The sequence below is a fragment of the Artibeus jamaicensis genome, unplaced genomic scaffold (assembly GCF_021234435.1).
Source record: "Artibeus jamaicensis isolate MK-2021 breed Jamaican fruit bat unplaced genomic scaffold, CSHL_Jam_final scaffold_625, whole genome shotgun sequence".
NCBI lineage: Eukaryota > Metazoa > Chordata > Mammalia > Chiroptera > Phyllostomidae > Artibeus > Artibeus jamaicensis.
Window position 1 is genome coordinate 3,755,191 of NW_026522051.1, and position 16,817 is coordinate 3,772,007.

The 16,817-nt window shown below is 57.8% G+C and overlaps 2 protein-coding genes across 2 annotated transcripts in view; both read left to right on the forward strand.

The window, feature by feature from the left end:
* The first annotated feature begins 442 nt into the window (after positions 1-442).
* ALDH9A1 (aldehyde dehydrogenase 9 family member A1) lies at positions 443-12,669 on the forward strand. Its single transcript, XM_037167470.2, has 11 exons — positions 443-671; positions 2,459-2,604; positions 3,086-3,215; positions 3,548-3,682; positions 4,592-4,788; positions 5,278-5,418; positions 7,242-7,430; positions 7,597-7,684; positions 8,832-8,973; positions 10,594-10,706; positions 12,015-12,669. Exons 1-11 carry the CDS (start codon positions 491-493, stop codon positions 12,107-12,109), a joined length of 1,557 nt encoding a protein of 518 aa, XP_037023365.2. The 5' UTR covers positions 443-490; the 3' UTR covers positions 12,110-12,669.
* Positions 12,670-14,255: 1,586 nt separating this feature from the next.
* The window catches only part of RXRG (retinoid X receptor gamma), a 119,902-nt gene continuing 117,340 nt past the window's right edge, over positions 14,256-16,817 (forward strand). Inside the window, exons 1-2 of the mRNA XM_053659328.1 lie at positions 14,256-15,484; positions 16,542-16,664. Coding sequence (XP_053515303.1) covers positions 16,598-16,664 — 67 coding nt within the window. The 5' untranslated portion in view covers positions 14,256-15,484; positions 16,542-16,597. The remainder of the gene's footprint in view (positions 15,485-16,541; positions 16,665-16,817) is intronic.

A 16,817-nucleotide genomic window follows, 5' to 3' on the forward strand; every position in this document is an offset into this window, starting at 1 on the left:
TTTGGGGTGCTTTGGGGGAGGTGGGTAGAATTAATGTGAATAATTAATGTGGGTAGAAAATTTTTATTTACTTATTTATGTATTTATTTTTAGAGAGAGGAGAAGGGAGGAAGGGGGAGCGAAACATCAATGTGTGCTTGTCTCTCATGCGCCCCCGACTGGGGAACTGGCGCACAACCCAGGCATGTGCCCTGAAAAAACAGCAGACATCCGAATGGGCTTCCTGGCTATCCCCAAAGTGCATGTAACCTGCACAGGGGTGGGCCCCTGGCTGCCCCTTGTCACCTTGCTCTTTCTTATGCATGCCACCTGAGACCGCGTTTTAGCCCCGCCCACTTAAGGCTAGCCTCCAGCGGCCCCGCCCACACGCGGGGGGTCCCTCTAACCTCGGCCCCGCCCCCACGCCAGGCCCCGCCCCACGTGAGGTCTCGCCCCTCCCCTAGGGCACGCCCGCAGCTATTTCGCGCCCCTGCCCGCACCCTCCTGCCGTATGTTGCTACGGGTCGGCCTGGCAGCGCTTCTCCGGCCGCTGCGCACTCTCGGGCCCGCTTCCGTCGCCTCCATGAGCACCGGCACCTTCGTCGTTTCGCAGCCGCTCAACTACCGCGGCGGAGCCCGCGTGGAGCCGGCGGACTCCTCGGGCACCGAGAAGGCGTTCGAGCCGGCCACCGGTAACGGGGCGCGGGGGCCGGGGCCGGAGTGGGGCCTGCCCAGCGCGGCCTGCGGGGTAGGGGGCGGCGCGGGGCCTGGAGCGGCCCGCAGCCCCGCCGCGCAGCCGCTGCCTGTTAATGATTACCGCCCAAAACCAGGCCGGGGCGGAAGGGGGCGGCGCGGGGGAGCAGGGGACCCAGGCGCGGGGACCAAGAGGCGCCCTGATGACGCTGTCGGTCCCTCTTCAGAGTTAAACTTTCTGTGCGTGAATCCGAGTAGGGCTGAACGGGTGCCCAGCACTGCTTGGGGGACAAAGCTAGGGAGCGAGAGGTTTCCCGTTGGTTTGGTTTGCTGGGTTTTGTGGATTACTTGCGGGGCGTGCAAACCAGAAAGGTCTGTAGTCCGAACGCCGAGTCAGCTTGCAGGGGGTTGAAGGGCAGGGACGCGCCCATCTCACCGAGCCACTGAGCAGGAAGAGGCCTGGGCACCAACACCCTCCGTAAGGAGGAAACAGCCATCCACCCGCATCCCCTCCGCCCCCCAGATGAACACAAGCCCCAACCCTCCCCAGCCCCATGGACAGGAAAGCGGGTCAAACTGGCTCTCTGTGTTAATCCCCTGCCCCTGTGGTGTGTGTGTGCCCCATCGCCTTGCCTTCACTGGCTGGCTGCCAGACTTTGTAACAAATTGCATGTTTGTGCAACAGATTGCAGGTTTGTGCAGAAAAGCAGAGGCCCTGGAGTTCTTGTGGGAGGGACCGAGAGGCCAACTTGGCCCACCCAGTTGGTGGGTCCCAGCCACCCAGATAAGGGGCTAGGATAGTATTTTGCCCCAGAACAGGGTCAGGGAATAAGGTGGGAGTGAAAAAAGGAAGGGGCTTGAAAAGATATGTATTCAAGGGGAAAAGTAAACTTGGTTGCGTTCAGGGAGACTTTTCCTGGCATTGCTGTTTTTATTCACTGTCTCCATCGAGGGTTAGCATCAGCGTCAGCACCGTGAGAGGATTTATGTGGAGCCAGGCCAGGGACTTACAGTCAGAATCCATAACCCAGGAGGTTGAGCACAGCACTTCCTTGTTGGTTTTGCAGGGACCCTGTGCTTCTCACACACTGGAAATGAGTGTGGCAGAGGAATCACCAGGAAGTTAGTGTCAGCAAACACACCTGTAAAATAGAGGCAGGGAAGAGGGTGCTTCATCTTCCGCCCAGGTGTGCTCGGGGCAACAGTCATGATCTCCCCAAATGCGTGATAAAATCACGTCCCTCTGCAGAGACATGTGGGGCTTTTATTAGAGTCTTAATGGGGGCCAGTGACCCCAAAACAAAGTTAGGAGCTGCTGGGGTAGGGGTGGTCACTAAGTCACCCCACACTGAAAGACAAGAAGGGGCTCTGTCCTGTAGCCGGTCAAGGCCGGGTGGGTTCACGGTGGGGCGGGGGGGGCTCAGGCAGACGGCACGAAATTGGAGGGGCTGTAGGGATGTCCGACAGGCCTTCATTCGGGGAAAGGTGGGGCAGCCCATGCCGGGCGTCACACGGCAGGAAGTCACGACTCCCTTACATACTAAATGTGCATGAAGCCAGCTGGATGCCAGAACGTTATAGAACAGAGCCCAGTACTGTGCGTGCAGGGCCCGTGCTCCAGGTTACATGGACAGGGCTCAGTCACAGCCGCCCGGACATCTGGGTGAGGGAGCCTGGCCGACTCCATTTTCCCTGCAGGAGCCCCGAGAGCAACCTGGGGTACACAGTAGCTTGTTTCACTGTGTGCCGTGGTGTGAGCGAACCCTTGTCCTCTGTCTGTCTCCAGGCCGGGTGATAGCGACTTTCACATGCTCAGGAGAAAAGGAGGTGAATTTGGCTGTTCAGGATGCAAAGGCCGCCTTCAGGACGTGGAGGCAGAAGTCTGGCCTGGAGCGGGGTCGCATCCTTCTGGAGGCTGCCCGGATCATACGGGTGCGTTCATTCCCTTCCTGGGCCACAGGCCGTGGCTCGGAGGGTTGTTTCAAGATTCCACCTCTCAGAGAAAACTCAGTTTGCTGGCCGGCCTTTGAGGTTTTTCCCGTTTTATTCCATCATTCTCCACCCTTCCAGAAAGGTGATTTGTAAAAGATCACCGGGAGATCTGTCAATACGAGGATCCTCCAGAAACGTCCCTCACAAAAACTAGCAGGGAGTCCAAGTGGGTCCCCGCTGAGGGCGGACGCACCGACTGGCCCGGGATCCCCGAGTGGGAATCAAGCCAGCAACCCTTTGCTTCGCAGTCCAGTGCTCAGTCCACTGAGCCACACCAGCCAGGTCCCATTCCCCTTATTTTCATTTAGACGAAAGCTGTTTCTGTCCTTCCCACCTGGGCCCCACTGTCCGTCTGCGGGTGCCCTTGGTTCCTTCCGGTGCGTGGCAGCGTGTCTGAAAGCACGCCTCTGCTTGGCCGCAGGAGCGGAAGGACGAAATCGCCACCATGGAGACCATCAACAACGGCAAGTCCGTCTTCGAGGCCCGCTGGGACATCGACATCTCCTGGCAGTGCCTGGAGTACTACGCAGGCCTGGCCGGCTCCATGGGCGGTGAGCCTCGCCTGCCTTCCGAGAGCAGCTGCTGAGGGCTGGAGGGCAGAGCCCAGGGTGCAGGGCAGAGGGTTCAGGAGTGAGGCAGGTCTGGGTCGCCCCCCCGTTTCACGTCGTCTGGGCGGCTCCCGGGGGCCCAGTGGGTTTAGAGAACGCTGGGTGGATAGGAGGGCCAGGATGTAGTGTGTGCCGAGGCTGTGCCGGAGCCGACGGGGACGTTGAGACCTGACAGGCCAGTGCAGCCGGGCGGCCGTGGGAGCAGCCAGGGCGGGTCGAGGACCTGGCCTGGGGAACAGCAGGCCTGCCTCTTCCTCACTCCGTCTTCCCCGCAGGTGAGCACATCCAGCTCCCGGGCGGGTCCTTCGGCTACACCAGGCGGGAGCCGCTGGGCGTGTGCGTGGGCATAGGGGCCTGGAACTACCCCTTTCAGATCGCCTGCTGGAAGTCGGCCCCGGCCTTGGCTTGTGGTAAGAAAGAACCGTCCCTCCGGTGCGAGCCTGCCGGCGTCCCCCTCACTTCTGCACACACACACACCCACCCGTACTCACGTATACACACTTGTTCTCGCTCATACACACTGATATACACACGTGAGCACTTCACATCAGGAGGCCATGCCAGGCGTTTGAAGCCTCAGAGGACATGTGCCCTCTTCCTGCCTGGCCCTGCGGGGGCTCACACTGCAGGGGGTGCCCACAGGCGCCCGCCAGGTCGCTCCTGGTGGTTCGTCTGACTCTTTTCTGTTCCCGGGAAGGAAGGCGGTCAGTGCAGGTGCCCGAGGCTTGTTCTTACTTAGGAGTCCAATCGCGTTAGGCGTGCGCTCCTGGGAAGTGCCCCTTCTTCCTGGACGTGGGTTTCCGTGCGGGGGCGGGGGGGGGGCTTGGGAACCTGACTTGGCTCAGGGAGCAGAGGCGAGCTTCCACCTCCATCCGCATGCGGGGAAATGGCGCCCACGGCCCCCGTCACGGGTGCTTTGGCCGGCGGGCCTCACAGGGGTCCTCTTCCTGTATGAAGACAGGAGCCTGTGGGGTGGGCGACTCCGTCTCAGACGCCTGTGAGTGTCCACAGGATGTGGCGCTGAAACGCAGCCCTCCCCCTTCTGCATGTCCCTGAGTCACAGGTGTCCCTGGCTTTGGGGACTGGTCAGATTCGTTGGCCTCTCTGGGCTCCAACGTCAGCAGTTGTGAAACAGCCCTAATCTGACCGCCTCCTCTGGCTGGCGCAGGTGTCAGGTGTGGGGCCGCTGGTGGCTGCGTGAGATGTGGGGGGCCTGTCCGATGAGAGAGGCCGGGGGAGGAAGGCGATGCGCCTGCTGAAGGAGGAGGACTTGGCGGCACAGAGGGCAGCCCACCCGTGTGTGTGCTGGGCTTGTGCAGGAAACGCCATGGTCTTCAAGCCGTCCCCCTTCACGCCCGTGTCCGTGCTGCTGCTGGCCGAGATCTACACCCAGGCCGGGGTGCCCCCCGGCCTCTTCAACGTGGTGCAGGGCGGGGCCGCCACGGGCCAGTTCCTGTGTCAGCACCGCGATGTGGCCAAGGTCTCCTTCACTGGAAGTGTGCCCACTGGCGCAAAGGTGAGGTCCCCCGGGCTGTCGCTGTGAATGGCACCCCGCGCCTGCGGCAGGGGCCTGACTTCCAGTCTTTCCCGGCTTGTCTGGGAGGGAGGCTGTGGGGGTCCCCGAGGTGAGGTGTGGACAGACGTCACTGCCTCCCGTGTCTCGGGGCGGGCCCCCGGGCTGCCACTGTGTGGGTGGACGACTCAACTCGTCTGGAGCAGCCGTCGCGGAAGGAAAGGCATTCTCTCAGCTTACTTCACATTCATGGCTTTGACCTTAATTCGTGCTCTGACAGTACCGAGGGTTGGCCTTGGGTCCTCAGCGGTTTTCAGATGAGTTCCCCCTCCAGATGTCGAGAGCATCCTGTGGGTTCCCTTCAGCGCCCTGGGGAAGAGTATGGACAGAGCACAGCGAGTGTCCAGAACAGGGCCGCGTGGTCCATGGCGGCGACTCCGGAGGCCCCGGGCCGAGGCCACTCAGCGTGTGTCTGTTCCTCTGTTCCGTCAGGTCATGGAGACGTCGGCGAAGGGGATCAAGCCGGTCACCTTGGAGCTCGGAGGCAAGTCTCCGCTGATCATCTTCTCAGACTGCGACCTGGAGAACGCAGTGAAGGGGGCGCTGATGGCCAACTTCCTCACGCAGGGCGAGGTGCGTGCGCCCCGGGAAAGGGCGGCGGGGGGGCGGGCAGCCTTTGTCTGCAGGTGGTCTCGGCCCCCAGACGGCTCGCACTCGCTTTTGAGCCGGGCCCCTCCCTCGGCCCTGTTTCCTTGAGTTCACTTGGTGGCCCTGGGTCTCTCTGCCGTGTGTGCTACTCTCTTCGTGAACTGTCTGAAAGTCGCAGCCATGACGTCCCCAACCCTAAAGACTCACGCGTTTCCTGAAAATGAGTGTGTTCTCTACCTCGGCAGGACGCACTTTGGAAAACCACCAGTGTGATGGCCCAGTGCTCCCGCCTTGGTCACGTTCCGCCGTTCGTTTGGCTGCTGACCTTTCGGCAAAAGCAAACAGTTTGCTGTTTGCTTTTTGGGCTACGCAGATCTGTGAAAAAATAAACCTAACGATGAGGAGTTCGTATTTCTTACAGTTCCTCCTGTGTTCAGCCCCAGGGCGTAGTTCAAGTTCCATGTCCTCAGAATGTCGTGGGCCCAGTTCTGCCTCTGCCCCGCCTACCCTGCGGTGTGGTGTTTACTTAAGGAACAAGTTTATGTAGTTCTTTTTACTTTCATTTGAGGTTTATTTTCCCCGCCCTGCTGATTTTAAAGTCTCACTTGATTGTAATCATGGGAAATACCAACATGGTTCTAACAGGCAGGGTTTTGCAAAAAGCCACCCAGAAACGCCAGTCTTCCGAGTTGCTCCCAACCGGTTCATTACCGGCGCCCAGAGGCTGCCGCCTCATCTGTTTCTGATTTTTCCTTCCTGTGTTTCTTTCTACGCAAGTGAGCAGGTACTTACATATATACATGTGAAGATCTTTACTTATTTATTCTTATGGGGAAGGGAGGGAGAAAGAGAGGGAGACACATTAATGTGTGAGTGATACATTGATCGGGTGCCTCACAGGTGCCCCCTACTGGGGACCTGGCCCAGAACCCAGACATGTGCCCTGACTCGCAGGCCAGCCCTCAAGCCACTGAGCCACACCAGCCAGGGCTCTCATGTATTTCTTATTTCCTGCCTTTCTTATGCACAGAAGCTGGCATATCGGAGGCCCTTCCTCAAACTTTACTTTCTCAGCTAATATCCGGAAATTCTGGCTCCCCAGTATATAAATCCTTGTGCTGCTGATGGCATTGGAACAGCATTGAAGTTCATGTCTATGGGAGAGTCGGAATACTTGTTAATTGTGGTTTCGTAGGCCAGCATTGGTTACCCAATGCTCTGGCCTTTTATCAGGCTTAAGCCCTGAGTTCTTAACTATTTTTGCTCTGTCCCCTCCCGTTCTTCCCTCCTCCTGTTGAACATGTGTCAGACTGAGCAGCTGCCAGGAGCAAATAGGAGAGGGCCTGAGGGCCGTGGGAAATTTAAACACAGGAAGATGGAAGTTTCATCTCAAAGGGCAGACTGTTGGTGCTTTGGGTGATGTGTTTCCAGTTACATTGTGATCCTCTTCTACGGGGGTAGTTTTCATCCGTGGAAGTAACCTTTACACAAACAGGGTGCATTTTTTGTGCTGGCTGGTGTGCCTCAGTGGATTGAGCACCAGCCTGCAAACCAAAGGGTCTCTAGTTCAATGCCCAGTCAGGACACATGCCTGGGTTGTAGGCCAGGTCCCCAGTAGGGGGCGCCCAAGAGGCAACCACACAGAGATGTTTGTCTCCCTCCCTTTCTCCCTCCCTTCCCATCTCTCTCAAAATAAATAACATCTTAAAAAACAAGTGTAGTGTAATTTTTAAGGTTAAACCTATGGGATTCTCCTCCCTTTTCCTCTTTCCTTCTTTGCACACCGATAATTCGTGTCTGTTTTTCAGGTTTGTTGTAACGGCACAAGGGTGTTTGTGCAAAAGGAGATTCTGGATAAGTTCACAGAGCAAGTGGTGAAACAGACCCAGAGGATAAAAATCGGAGACCCCCTCCTGGAAGACACCCGGATGGGCCCCCTCATCAACCGGCCACACCTGGAGCGCGTCCTTGGCTTCGTCAGGCTGGCCAAGGAGCAGGTGAGGGACTGTGGGGGGCCCTTCTTGGGCCCGGACGCCCTCGGCTCTTGGGGTCTGGGGCAGCGTCCCCATCTGTCCCTGCAGTGGGTGACTCAGTACGCGTTCGTCCAGGAGTGCACAGGGGCTTGCGTGTTCGACATGAGTGAGCATTGTCGTTTCTTTGCAGGGGGCCAGGGTGCTGTGTGGGGGCGACCTGTACGTACCCGAAGACCCCAAACTGAAGGACGGCTATTACATGAGCCCCTGCGTGCTGAGTACGTCCTTCTTCTCGTTTGCTCTCAAACCGTCTGAACTCACTGGCGGGTGGAAAAGAGTTCTTGTCAAGTGTGTGCGCGGGGCCAGGCAAGGGTTGGCAGGTGCTGTGTCCCCGTTACCCCAACTTAAGAAATAGCAGTTCGCCGTCACCTGCAGAGTCCCTGTGCGCCCCTCCCCTGGGACGGCCAGGTGGGTTAGCCCTCTGGGGACTCAGGGCGTCCCCACCTGTTGCCCTGGAAGGAAGGGGCTCAAAGAAATGAACGTGCACGTTTGATGAGAGAGAAAAGTCATGAATTTCATGGCTCCAAAGGGCAGTTAAGAACGCACCTCTCTTTGAACTGTTTCATATCAAGGAAACACTAACTCAGTTATTTCTAAATTTACTTTTCTATTTCTAATTCTGACTAAATCACAGAGTCATTAAGAAAAAAGGAGCCCTGGCAGGTGTGGCTCGATGGATTGAGCTCCAGCCAGCAAACCAAAAAGTTGCTGGTTCTATTCCCAGTCAGGGCACATGCTGGGTTATGGGCTAGGTCCCCAGTAGGGGGCGCATGAGGCAACCACACACTGACGTTTCTCTTCCTCTCTTCCTCCCTTCCCCTCTAAAGGTAAATAAATAAAGTCTTTAACAAATCAAATTTTAAAAGGGGGTTAAGGTATAAAAAGCATTAATCATATATGTAGCATTTTAACAGAAACCGGGATGAGACCTTACTCAGTTTGTTTTCGGTGAATGCTTCCTCATGAGCATTTACTTATGAAATTCTCTCCGACAACGTCACTCGGAGAAGTTTTAGCACAGCTGGGCTGGGCACCTGGTGCCCGCAGTCCTGTCCCCTGTTTGCCAGGCTGCCCCTTCCAGTTGTCACTCTGGTAGGTGACGTGGTGTGACGACTGTCCTGTGTAGGCGTGCCGGTCACCTTGGTAGCTCGTGACGCGTTCAAACGTGGATTTAAAATTAGACAAAGGCCGTGGTGCTGCTGTGCTGTGCAGCTTCCACACAGAAGCGGCGTCCTGACGTCCCCTCCCGCTGGGCGCGTCCTGCAGAGGCGTCTCGGGAGCCTTGCGTTTGACTGCGCACCGGGACACAGAGACCTTCCCAGGAACGCCCGCGCCTCACGAGCCCGGTTCCCTGTGCCCGTGCAGCCAACTGCCGAGACGACATGACGTGCGTGAAAGAGGAGATCTTTGGCCCGGTTATGTCCATCCTGTCCTTCGACACCGAAGCCGAGGTTCTGGAAAGAGCCAACGACACCCCTTTTGGATTGGCCTCCGGTGTCTTCACCAGGTGCGTGGGGGAGGCCCCCCCCCCCGGTCGGAGGGGGACGGGGTCCGAGACACGGGGTCTGCACGCTCTCGCTGCGTTTGCATCGAGCTTCTCGTGAAGGCGGGAGGTGCCCACCTCGAGGTGTGCAGTTGGCCCCCGATGGCCAGAGAGCCCGACCACTGAGTGCACGTTGAGCCGTGAACTTGGCTGGTGGAGATTCTCTCCTTTCACTGATTTACTGAGTGAACATTTGAGGTGCTGATCTCTGTAGAGCGTGACCAGGCGTGTGTGCAGGGATCAGAAACTCAGCGTGCAGACGGAGGGCAGAATTCCTCCGAAGCGTGTGCCCCGGCGGTTCTGAGTGGTTTCTCAGTGCCCTGCGTTGTCGTACGGGAGACGCTCTGTTCCTACCGATTTATGGTGTTTCTGGTTTTAATCTTGTGATTGACACCTTTCTATGTAAACTCCTACCTCGGTGATAAAAGTGAAACGGGATTCGGAAGCAGAGCATCTCCGAGGCGGCCACGTGGTGTCCAAGGGCGTCTCGGGCAGCTCTAAGGGCTGCTTCGCCCTGGGGTTTCCTCGTTTCTTTGGTGATAACCAGGGTCCCATCTTTTTGAAGCTTTGGGGTCCAGAGCCTGGAAGGGAAACCCCAGTCTCCCTGGGGGCCGGGGGGCTGACGGAGCAGCTTCTCTTTGAGCTCTGAGGAAAAGATGGAGGGGCTGCTGCTTTAAAAGAAAAAAAAAACCAAGAAAGTGTATCTTTCAGAGCAGTTTTAGGTTTACCACAAATTTGAGCAGAAGGTACAGGGCTCTCCCACCCCCACCCCACACGCACCGCCTCCTTTATTATCAACGTCCCCACAGACGGGCCATTTGTCACAGTTGATGGCCCTGCCCCAACCCGTCATCCTCACGCCAAGGTTGCCGCGGACGCTGGGCTCACTCGGTGCCATGCAGCCTGTGGCTTGGGCAGGCGTGTGGTGACCGGGACCCGTTTGGGGGCCACACAGGGCAGAGCCCCTGCCCTGCCAGCCCCTGTGAGGGGCAGCTCGGCGACGCGGGCTCCTGCGGGCTGAGCCTCGGCTGCCGCCTGCTGCCAGGACACTGGCACAGGCCACAGAGGAGGGTACCCGTGAGCCGTTCCTGCTCTGAGGGCTGTGTCGGGCGGTCCCTGTACGGACCCTGGCCCAGTCCTGGTGTGCGAGCCACGGTGTGCAGCGTGTTCACGGCGGTGCGACCCTCCCCACACCCTGGGGTTAGCACGTCCCCCTGGCCCAAGGACACCGAGCCAGGCCTTGCCCACCCTGCTCCCGGCCCTGGGCAGCCACCGCGGCGGGCGCTCTCCGTCTTCGGGGATCTGCCTGGTCTGGACGGTCTCCATGAGCGGGCAACGCACTGTGTGACCTTCTAGGTCTGGCTTCTGTCACTGAGCGCGTTTTCAGGGCTCGCTTACGTGGGAGGGCGTGCCACGCAGGGCCCTGCTGCGCCCTGGTCCCCAGTAATGGTCCAGGTGTGTTTGTGCCACGTCTCCGTCACGCTGGCAGACACGAGGGCCGTCTCTGCGTGTCGGCCACCACGTGGAAGTAGGTGTGCACCACGCTCTGCGTGGGAGCTGAGAGCCTGCTCCCTGACCCCACAGGGACATCCAGCGCGCCCACCGCGTGGCGGCCGAGCTGCAGGCCGGAGTCTGCTACGTCAACAACTACAACGTCAGCCCCGTGGAGCTGCCCTTCGGCGGGTACAAGAAGTCAGGTGAGGGGCCGGCCAGCGCGTCACAGCCTCAGGGAGCACACGCAGTCCCCGGTCCTCTCCGGGTCCTCCCCGGGCCCCTGCGCAGTCTTGGGGGTGGGTGTCGCCGGCTAACGCAGGGCTCACAGAGGCGGGAGACCTCTGTCAGGTCTGGTGGCCATGAGGACAAACCCACTGCCGGAGGTCCCATCCCAGCAGCCTCAGTGGCCGTCCGCCCTGGGGTCCGCAGGTTCGGTTCAAGGTGACGTCTCTAGTGTCTCAGAAAGCACGAGTGAATTTGTTTTCTCCATCACGACAGATTAGCAACAGTCCCTTAACCCAGCACTCAGCCATCAGTTATTGTCATCGTCATACAGGTGGCATGGAAACGAGTCCCTAGCCACCACCTGTTCCTGCCATTTCATCAGTAATCAGCCGGGTCGGTCACCTTGCCGTGGCAAGTCTGTGCGTCAGGTGGCGTTGGCGGCATCAGGCCTGCCACCAGTCCTCCGAGGGCCTCTCGTGGCCGGGGTTGCCTGTCACTGTTCGCTTGTGTCTCGTAGGCTCCTTGTCAACACTGGTTCGGACCCCAGTCCCGTCCCCTCCTCTGCTGGCATGTACCTGTGGCTGCTGCTGTCAGCCCGCGTAGAAGCCCCAGTGGCAGCGGACCCGGCGGGCGCTGCTCTGGCGGCTGGGTTTGGTCTTACCCTGGTGTTCTCTGAGCAAGGCTCTCCGACCATCCTCGTCCTGTGGGGCGCCCCACGAGCTGTACACGAGCCCTGATGGGACCGGGGTACGCCTTTATTCTCACGTCACTGTTGGTTCCGGGAGAAGCTTGGAATCTGCGGCGTGGCCTCACGGGGCCCCCAGGTCTGAGTGTCTGGTGCAGCGTCCACGGGCGTGCCCACGCGGGGTGAGAGGAGACACGGGGTGCCCAGCCAGCTCCACCCCAAGGGCTCACACAGAGCCTGGGTGGGACCTTTGTCACCTTTGAGTGTTGTGACCTGGAAACATGCACTGTTGGGGACCGGGCTTGCCCTCAGGAGGCAGAGCCTACCTAGGTCTGGGCAGGGTGATAAGAAGGGCCAAGGCGGGGGACGCTGCCCCTTCAGCACGAAACCTCCGGCACAGCCTCGGGGCAGCCACTCGGCCTTGCAGGGCGGCGGGTCCCTTTCCTTCGCCTCCCCCCACAGCTGATGCGGCAGGTGAGGTCTCAGCTCCCACCGTTCGGCTCTGGGTCCTTCCTAAGGGGCAGCACCCGTGTCTGCAGGTCACCGTGGCTTTCCGGACGGCCACAGCGGTGGCTCACCCTCCCCCTTGTCCTCCTCCCAGGATTCGGCAGAGAGAACGGCCGGGTGACGGTGGAGTACTACTCTCAGCTGAAGACCGTGTGCGTGGAGATGGGCGACGTGGAGTCCGTTTTCTGAACGTGGCCGTGAAGCCTGCAGACGTGCAGGGCACGAGGGCAGCCCAGCGTCCCTCCCCGTCACTCAGTCTTCCCCCCAACAATGCGCAGAAGTGCCTTGCAGTCTAATCCAGAGAGTCGAGATTTCCTACAGCTCACGTTTCCGTGAGACCCCGAGCAGCAGTAGCACGCCTCTGGGGGCGGGCGGGGGTCCTGCCCCACCCCAGACTCGACCCCTGCCCACTGCGTCCTCTCTCTAGCTTCCTGCAAAGAACTTGCTCCTTTCAGGTGCATGGTGGACCCAGGACAGATGACTGGGTCACTGACATGTTTTCAGTTCCCTCCCATTGCCGTCCCCGCTGCAGAGCTGGCGGTCGGGACAGGGGGACGGACAGCGAGGGGCCGGGCACTGGATGGGTCCGTCAGAGAAAGCATTGTGTCCCCTGGGGCTGCGCCTTTGACCTTCAGCTTGCTCTCCTGTGACGCCGCAGTTACCTGTTAAGTGGACAGGTTATTTCTGCCACTGCACGGGAAGGAAATAAATCACACATTAATCTGTTCAGTTTCCTGTTTCAAAACCAAGCACCTTTCAAGGTTTGGGAAGACAATTTTTATGTTTAGACAGAGGGGAAGAGAGGGGGAAAGAGGGAGAGAGACATCAGTGTGTGGTTGCCTCTCACACACTCCCAACTGGGGACCTGGCCTTCAACCCAGGCATGTGTCCTGACCAGGAATTGAACCGGGGGCCCTTCAGTTCGCAGGCCGGCACTCAGTCCACCGAGCCACACCACCAGGGCTAACAGGTGATTCTTACGTACAGCAGTTTGCCAGGCCGGTACAGCGATGGTCCTTGGCTTTGGCCGTGCGTTAGCATCACCCAGAGAAGCTTTTTCTTTTTTTTTTTTTAATTTTTTTATTGATTATGCTGTTACAGTTCTATTCCCCCCTTCATTCCCCTCCACCCTACCCCCCATCCCCACCATTACCCTCCCTTTAGTTTATGACCATGTGTCTCAAGTCCTTTAGATTCTATATTTCCCATACTATTCTTGCCCCCCCCATCTATTTTCTATCTACTGTCTATGCTACTTATTTTCCTTATTTTCTGTACCTTCTCCCCCATCTCCTCCTCCCACTCCCCTGTTGCTAACCGTCCTTGAGATCTTCATTTCTATGTTTCCACTCCTGATCTAGCTGTCCTTTTAGTTTGCTTTTGTTTTAGGTGTGGTTGCTAATAACTGAGTTTGTTGTACTTTTACTATTCATGTTTCTTTAACTTCTTTTTCTTAGATAAGTCCCTTTAACATTTCATATAATAAGGGCTTGGTGATGATGAACTCCTTGAATTTGATCTTATCTGAGAAGCACCTTATCTGTCCTTCCATTCTAAATGAAAGTTTTGCTGGATAGAGCAATCTTGGTTGTAGGTCTTTGGTTTTCATGACTTGGAATACCTCTTTCCAGCCCCTTCTTGCCTGTAAGGTCTCTTTTGAGAAATCTGCTGACAGTTTGATGGGGACTCCTTTGTAGGTGACTGTTCCCTTAGCTCTTGCTGCTTCTAAGATTCTCTCCATTTTAATTTTGGCTAATGTAATTATGATGTGCCTTGGTGTGTTCCTTCTTGGGTTCAACTTCTTTGGGACTCTCTGAGCTTCCTGGATTTCCTGGAAGTCTATTTCCTTTGCCAGCTTGGGGAAATTCTCCTTTATTATTTGTTCAAATAAGTTTTCCACTGGTGGCTGTGCCTTTCCCCCTTCTGATACCCCTATAATTCGGATGTTGGAGCGTTTAAAGATGTCCTGGAGGTTCCTAAGACTCTCCTCATTTCTTTGAATTCTTGCTTCCTGACTCTTTTCTGTTTGGCCATTATTTGCTTTCTTCTGGTCCACTCCATTGATTTGAGTCCCAGTTTCCTTTTCATTGCTATTGGTGTCCTGTGTAATTCCATTCATTTCAATTAGTTTCGCCTTCATATATTTGTCTAATTTGTCGGTATAATCAACCAGTTCTGTGAGGATCCTGATGACCAGTGTTTTAAACTGTGCGTCTGAGAGTTTTGCTATTTCTTCATTGCTTATATCTATGGGCTGTGGGACTTTGAGATCTTGTGACATTTTTTGGTCTGTTCTGGCCCTTTAAGTGTGAGAAGCGGTGCCTTGGACTCCCAGGTCGCTGGGTTATGACGCCGTATGTGGAGGTGGGGTCAGAGCGGGGAAATGGCGGCGCCCTCTACTGCCGCTTGCAGCGGGACCCGCCGGCCCCGGGCCTACTCCCTCGCCTGTCCGCTCGCGCACAAATGGGCGACCACAGTCAACACGCAGCACCGCTTCCCCGCTGTCTCCTCCGCGGTCGCTCACTAGGTCCAACCCTGCGCCTGGATTCCGCGGGTCTGGATTCTGCGCCTGAGTCCGTCTGACTGAGTCCTCCTGTGCAACCCCTCACCAGCCGCTGGTTTCGCCCCTTACTGGTCAGACTGAAGAATTTGTTGTTAACGGACTTCCGAAAAGTTCAATTTTCCGTGTTCTGGCTGTGTTTTCTGTTGCTAATATTTAGTCGTCTCTAAACTTGGTTGTGTGAGAAGGCACCGCACATCCACCTGTGCCTCCATCTTGGCGGAAGTCCCCCAGAGAAGCTTTAAACATCCCGAGCGAGATTCTGATTGAGTTGGTGTGGGGCAGCGGGAGACCAAAGACGCTGCCCAGGGGAATGTGGTGGGCAGCCCCGGCCGAGCACACTGCTCTGGGGTCGTGCTGTGTCCGGTAGCCGGGAGCCGCACGCAGCTGTGAAAATGCAGTTCGTTACAGTTAAATACCAGTTCAGCTCGTCCGTCAGTCTTTCCAGCCTTGTTTCAAGCGCTCAGTGCTGTGCGTGGCGGTGGCACCGGGATTGGAAAATGCCAGGTGCACTTGGCCCTGGAAGGAAAAGGGAGGCCCACTGGGTGCTTTGGAAAATCTGCTGTGACTTCTGACTCTGCCCTGGGCCCCAAGAAGCCACGCCCTCGGCCTACGATGGATTGAAAGCGGCACTTTCGGTCCGTGGTCCAGAGTCGGTGGCTGAGAACGGGAAGAGGATACAGTTCTCCCTCCTGGGTGGTTGAAGCCGCAGATGTGCAGGAACATTTGTTGACGACAGACCTGTGTGGAGGTGACCCGTGCAGTTGTGCCCCTCGATGCTGCAGGGTGAGCGGTATATCCAGTGTTGGGACCCTCGAAGAGTGTGCTGTCCCGGGGGAAGGGACAGAGACCGCACAGCCACGGTGCAGGAAGGGGGCAGGCTGGGGTCCTGGCGACCGGGAGGACTGCCTGGCTGTCAAGTGCTGGCGCCGTTTCTCCAGCAGGTGGCGCCCGAGCCCACCCCACACCTTGTGCAGGACTCTGGAGCCTCCAGGACTAAAGAGGTGAGTGCCGTTCCTGTCCCACCCCACCTCTCTGCTCACCGCTGGGCACACGGCCCCCCAGGGTTCTCTAACGTCCCCCTAGGAGAGCTCAGCTCACGTCTTTTCATGAAATAAACCGACTCTATGCACATGGCCATGTTGGCAGAGGGGTGGGGATCCCTAGGCTGGTTCTTGGTCCGCCAGGCAAGGGAGCTGTGCGGAGACTAGCAGGCCAGACAGGGTCGCTCTGCAGCGCCACCTACCGACTGGACTGCGTCCAGCCCGAGGGGGCCGGGATGTGCAGTTGTGGGGGAGCCAGGGAGCTGAATGGACCAGGCCCCGGGGGCCCCATGCCAGACGCAGCACCCTCTGACGGGCTGCGGCTCCTTACAAATGGCATCTGAGCCCAGGCTGTGACAAAGTGACAGATAGGACGGGTTCCTTTGAAGGCACGCCCTGTTAAGTCTACAAAGGTGAAAACCCACCTGTCCCCAGGTGCCCTGCCTGCCTTACTGCCACCTGCACCTTACACGACAGGGAGGGGCCTCCACAGGTGTCCTTGTCCCCCCAGGGGTACTCACCACCTGACAAAACCAGGACAGACAGACCCCCACCCCCCCCAGCTCAGTGCACGTTCTTCCTTATGTTACTTTGTAGCCTGAGGACCCAACCCCTGCCTGCACCGTCGCCTCCTTTCTTAGGGTCATCATAAACCACAGGGTACATGTCACGGCCTTAGGGACACCACCTCATGTCCGGTTGCTCCTCACTGCTGAGACCTCCTCACAGACCGACTCACCCGGAGAGTGGGCCAGCTTAGTCCAACCTCACTGGGTGCCCCGGGGGGCCCCGGCTGGTCCTGTGGCCAAGGCTGACCCTCCTGGGCTGACCAGAGCATGTCACCCCCAAATGCCTCCTGACCTCCAAGGGACAGAGGGCAGCATACAAAATGCATGGTGTCAGACTCGGGACTGGGGTCTGGTCCTGCCACTGATGCTCCCAGCTACGGAGCACTTGAAATGTAGCGAGCGATAGCAGCAGCCGAGGAACTCATTTTGTTACATTTTATCCATTGCAGCACCGGCCAGGGCTCCCACCCTGCACAACACAGAGCCGGGCGCTTCGGTTCCGTCCATGCAGCTTGCAGCCACTTTCATGTTAGGAGCCGCCACCCCTGTCCCTCCCGAGTCTCCCAGAACCTGTAAGTCCTCTCGTGTATTTGCCCCGATACAACCCGGTCTTTGTACCCAAATGTGGGCGCTTCCGTTCATCTGTCGAGTTTCACCTCCTCCTTCAATTTAACCTCTGACTTCCGTTGCTAGGCCATAGAAGCAATATTCCATACTGGTTTTTT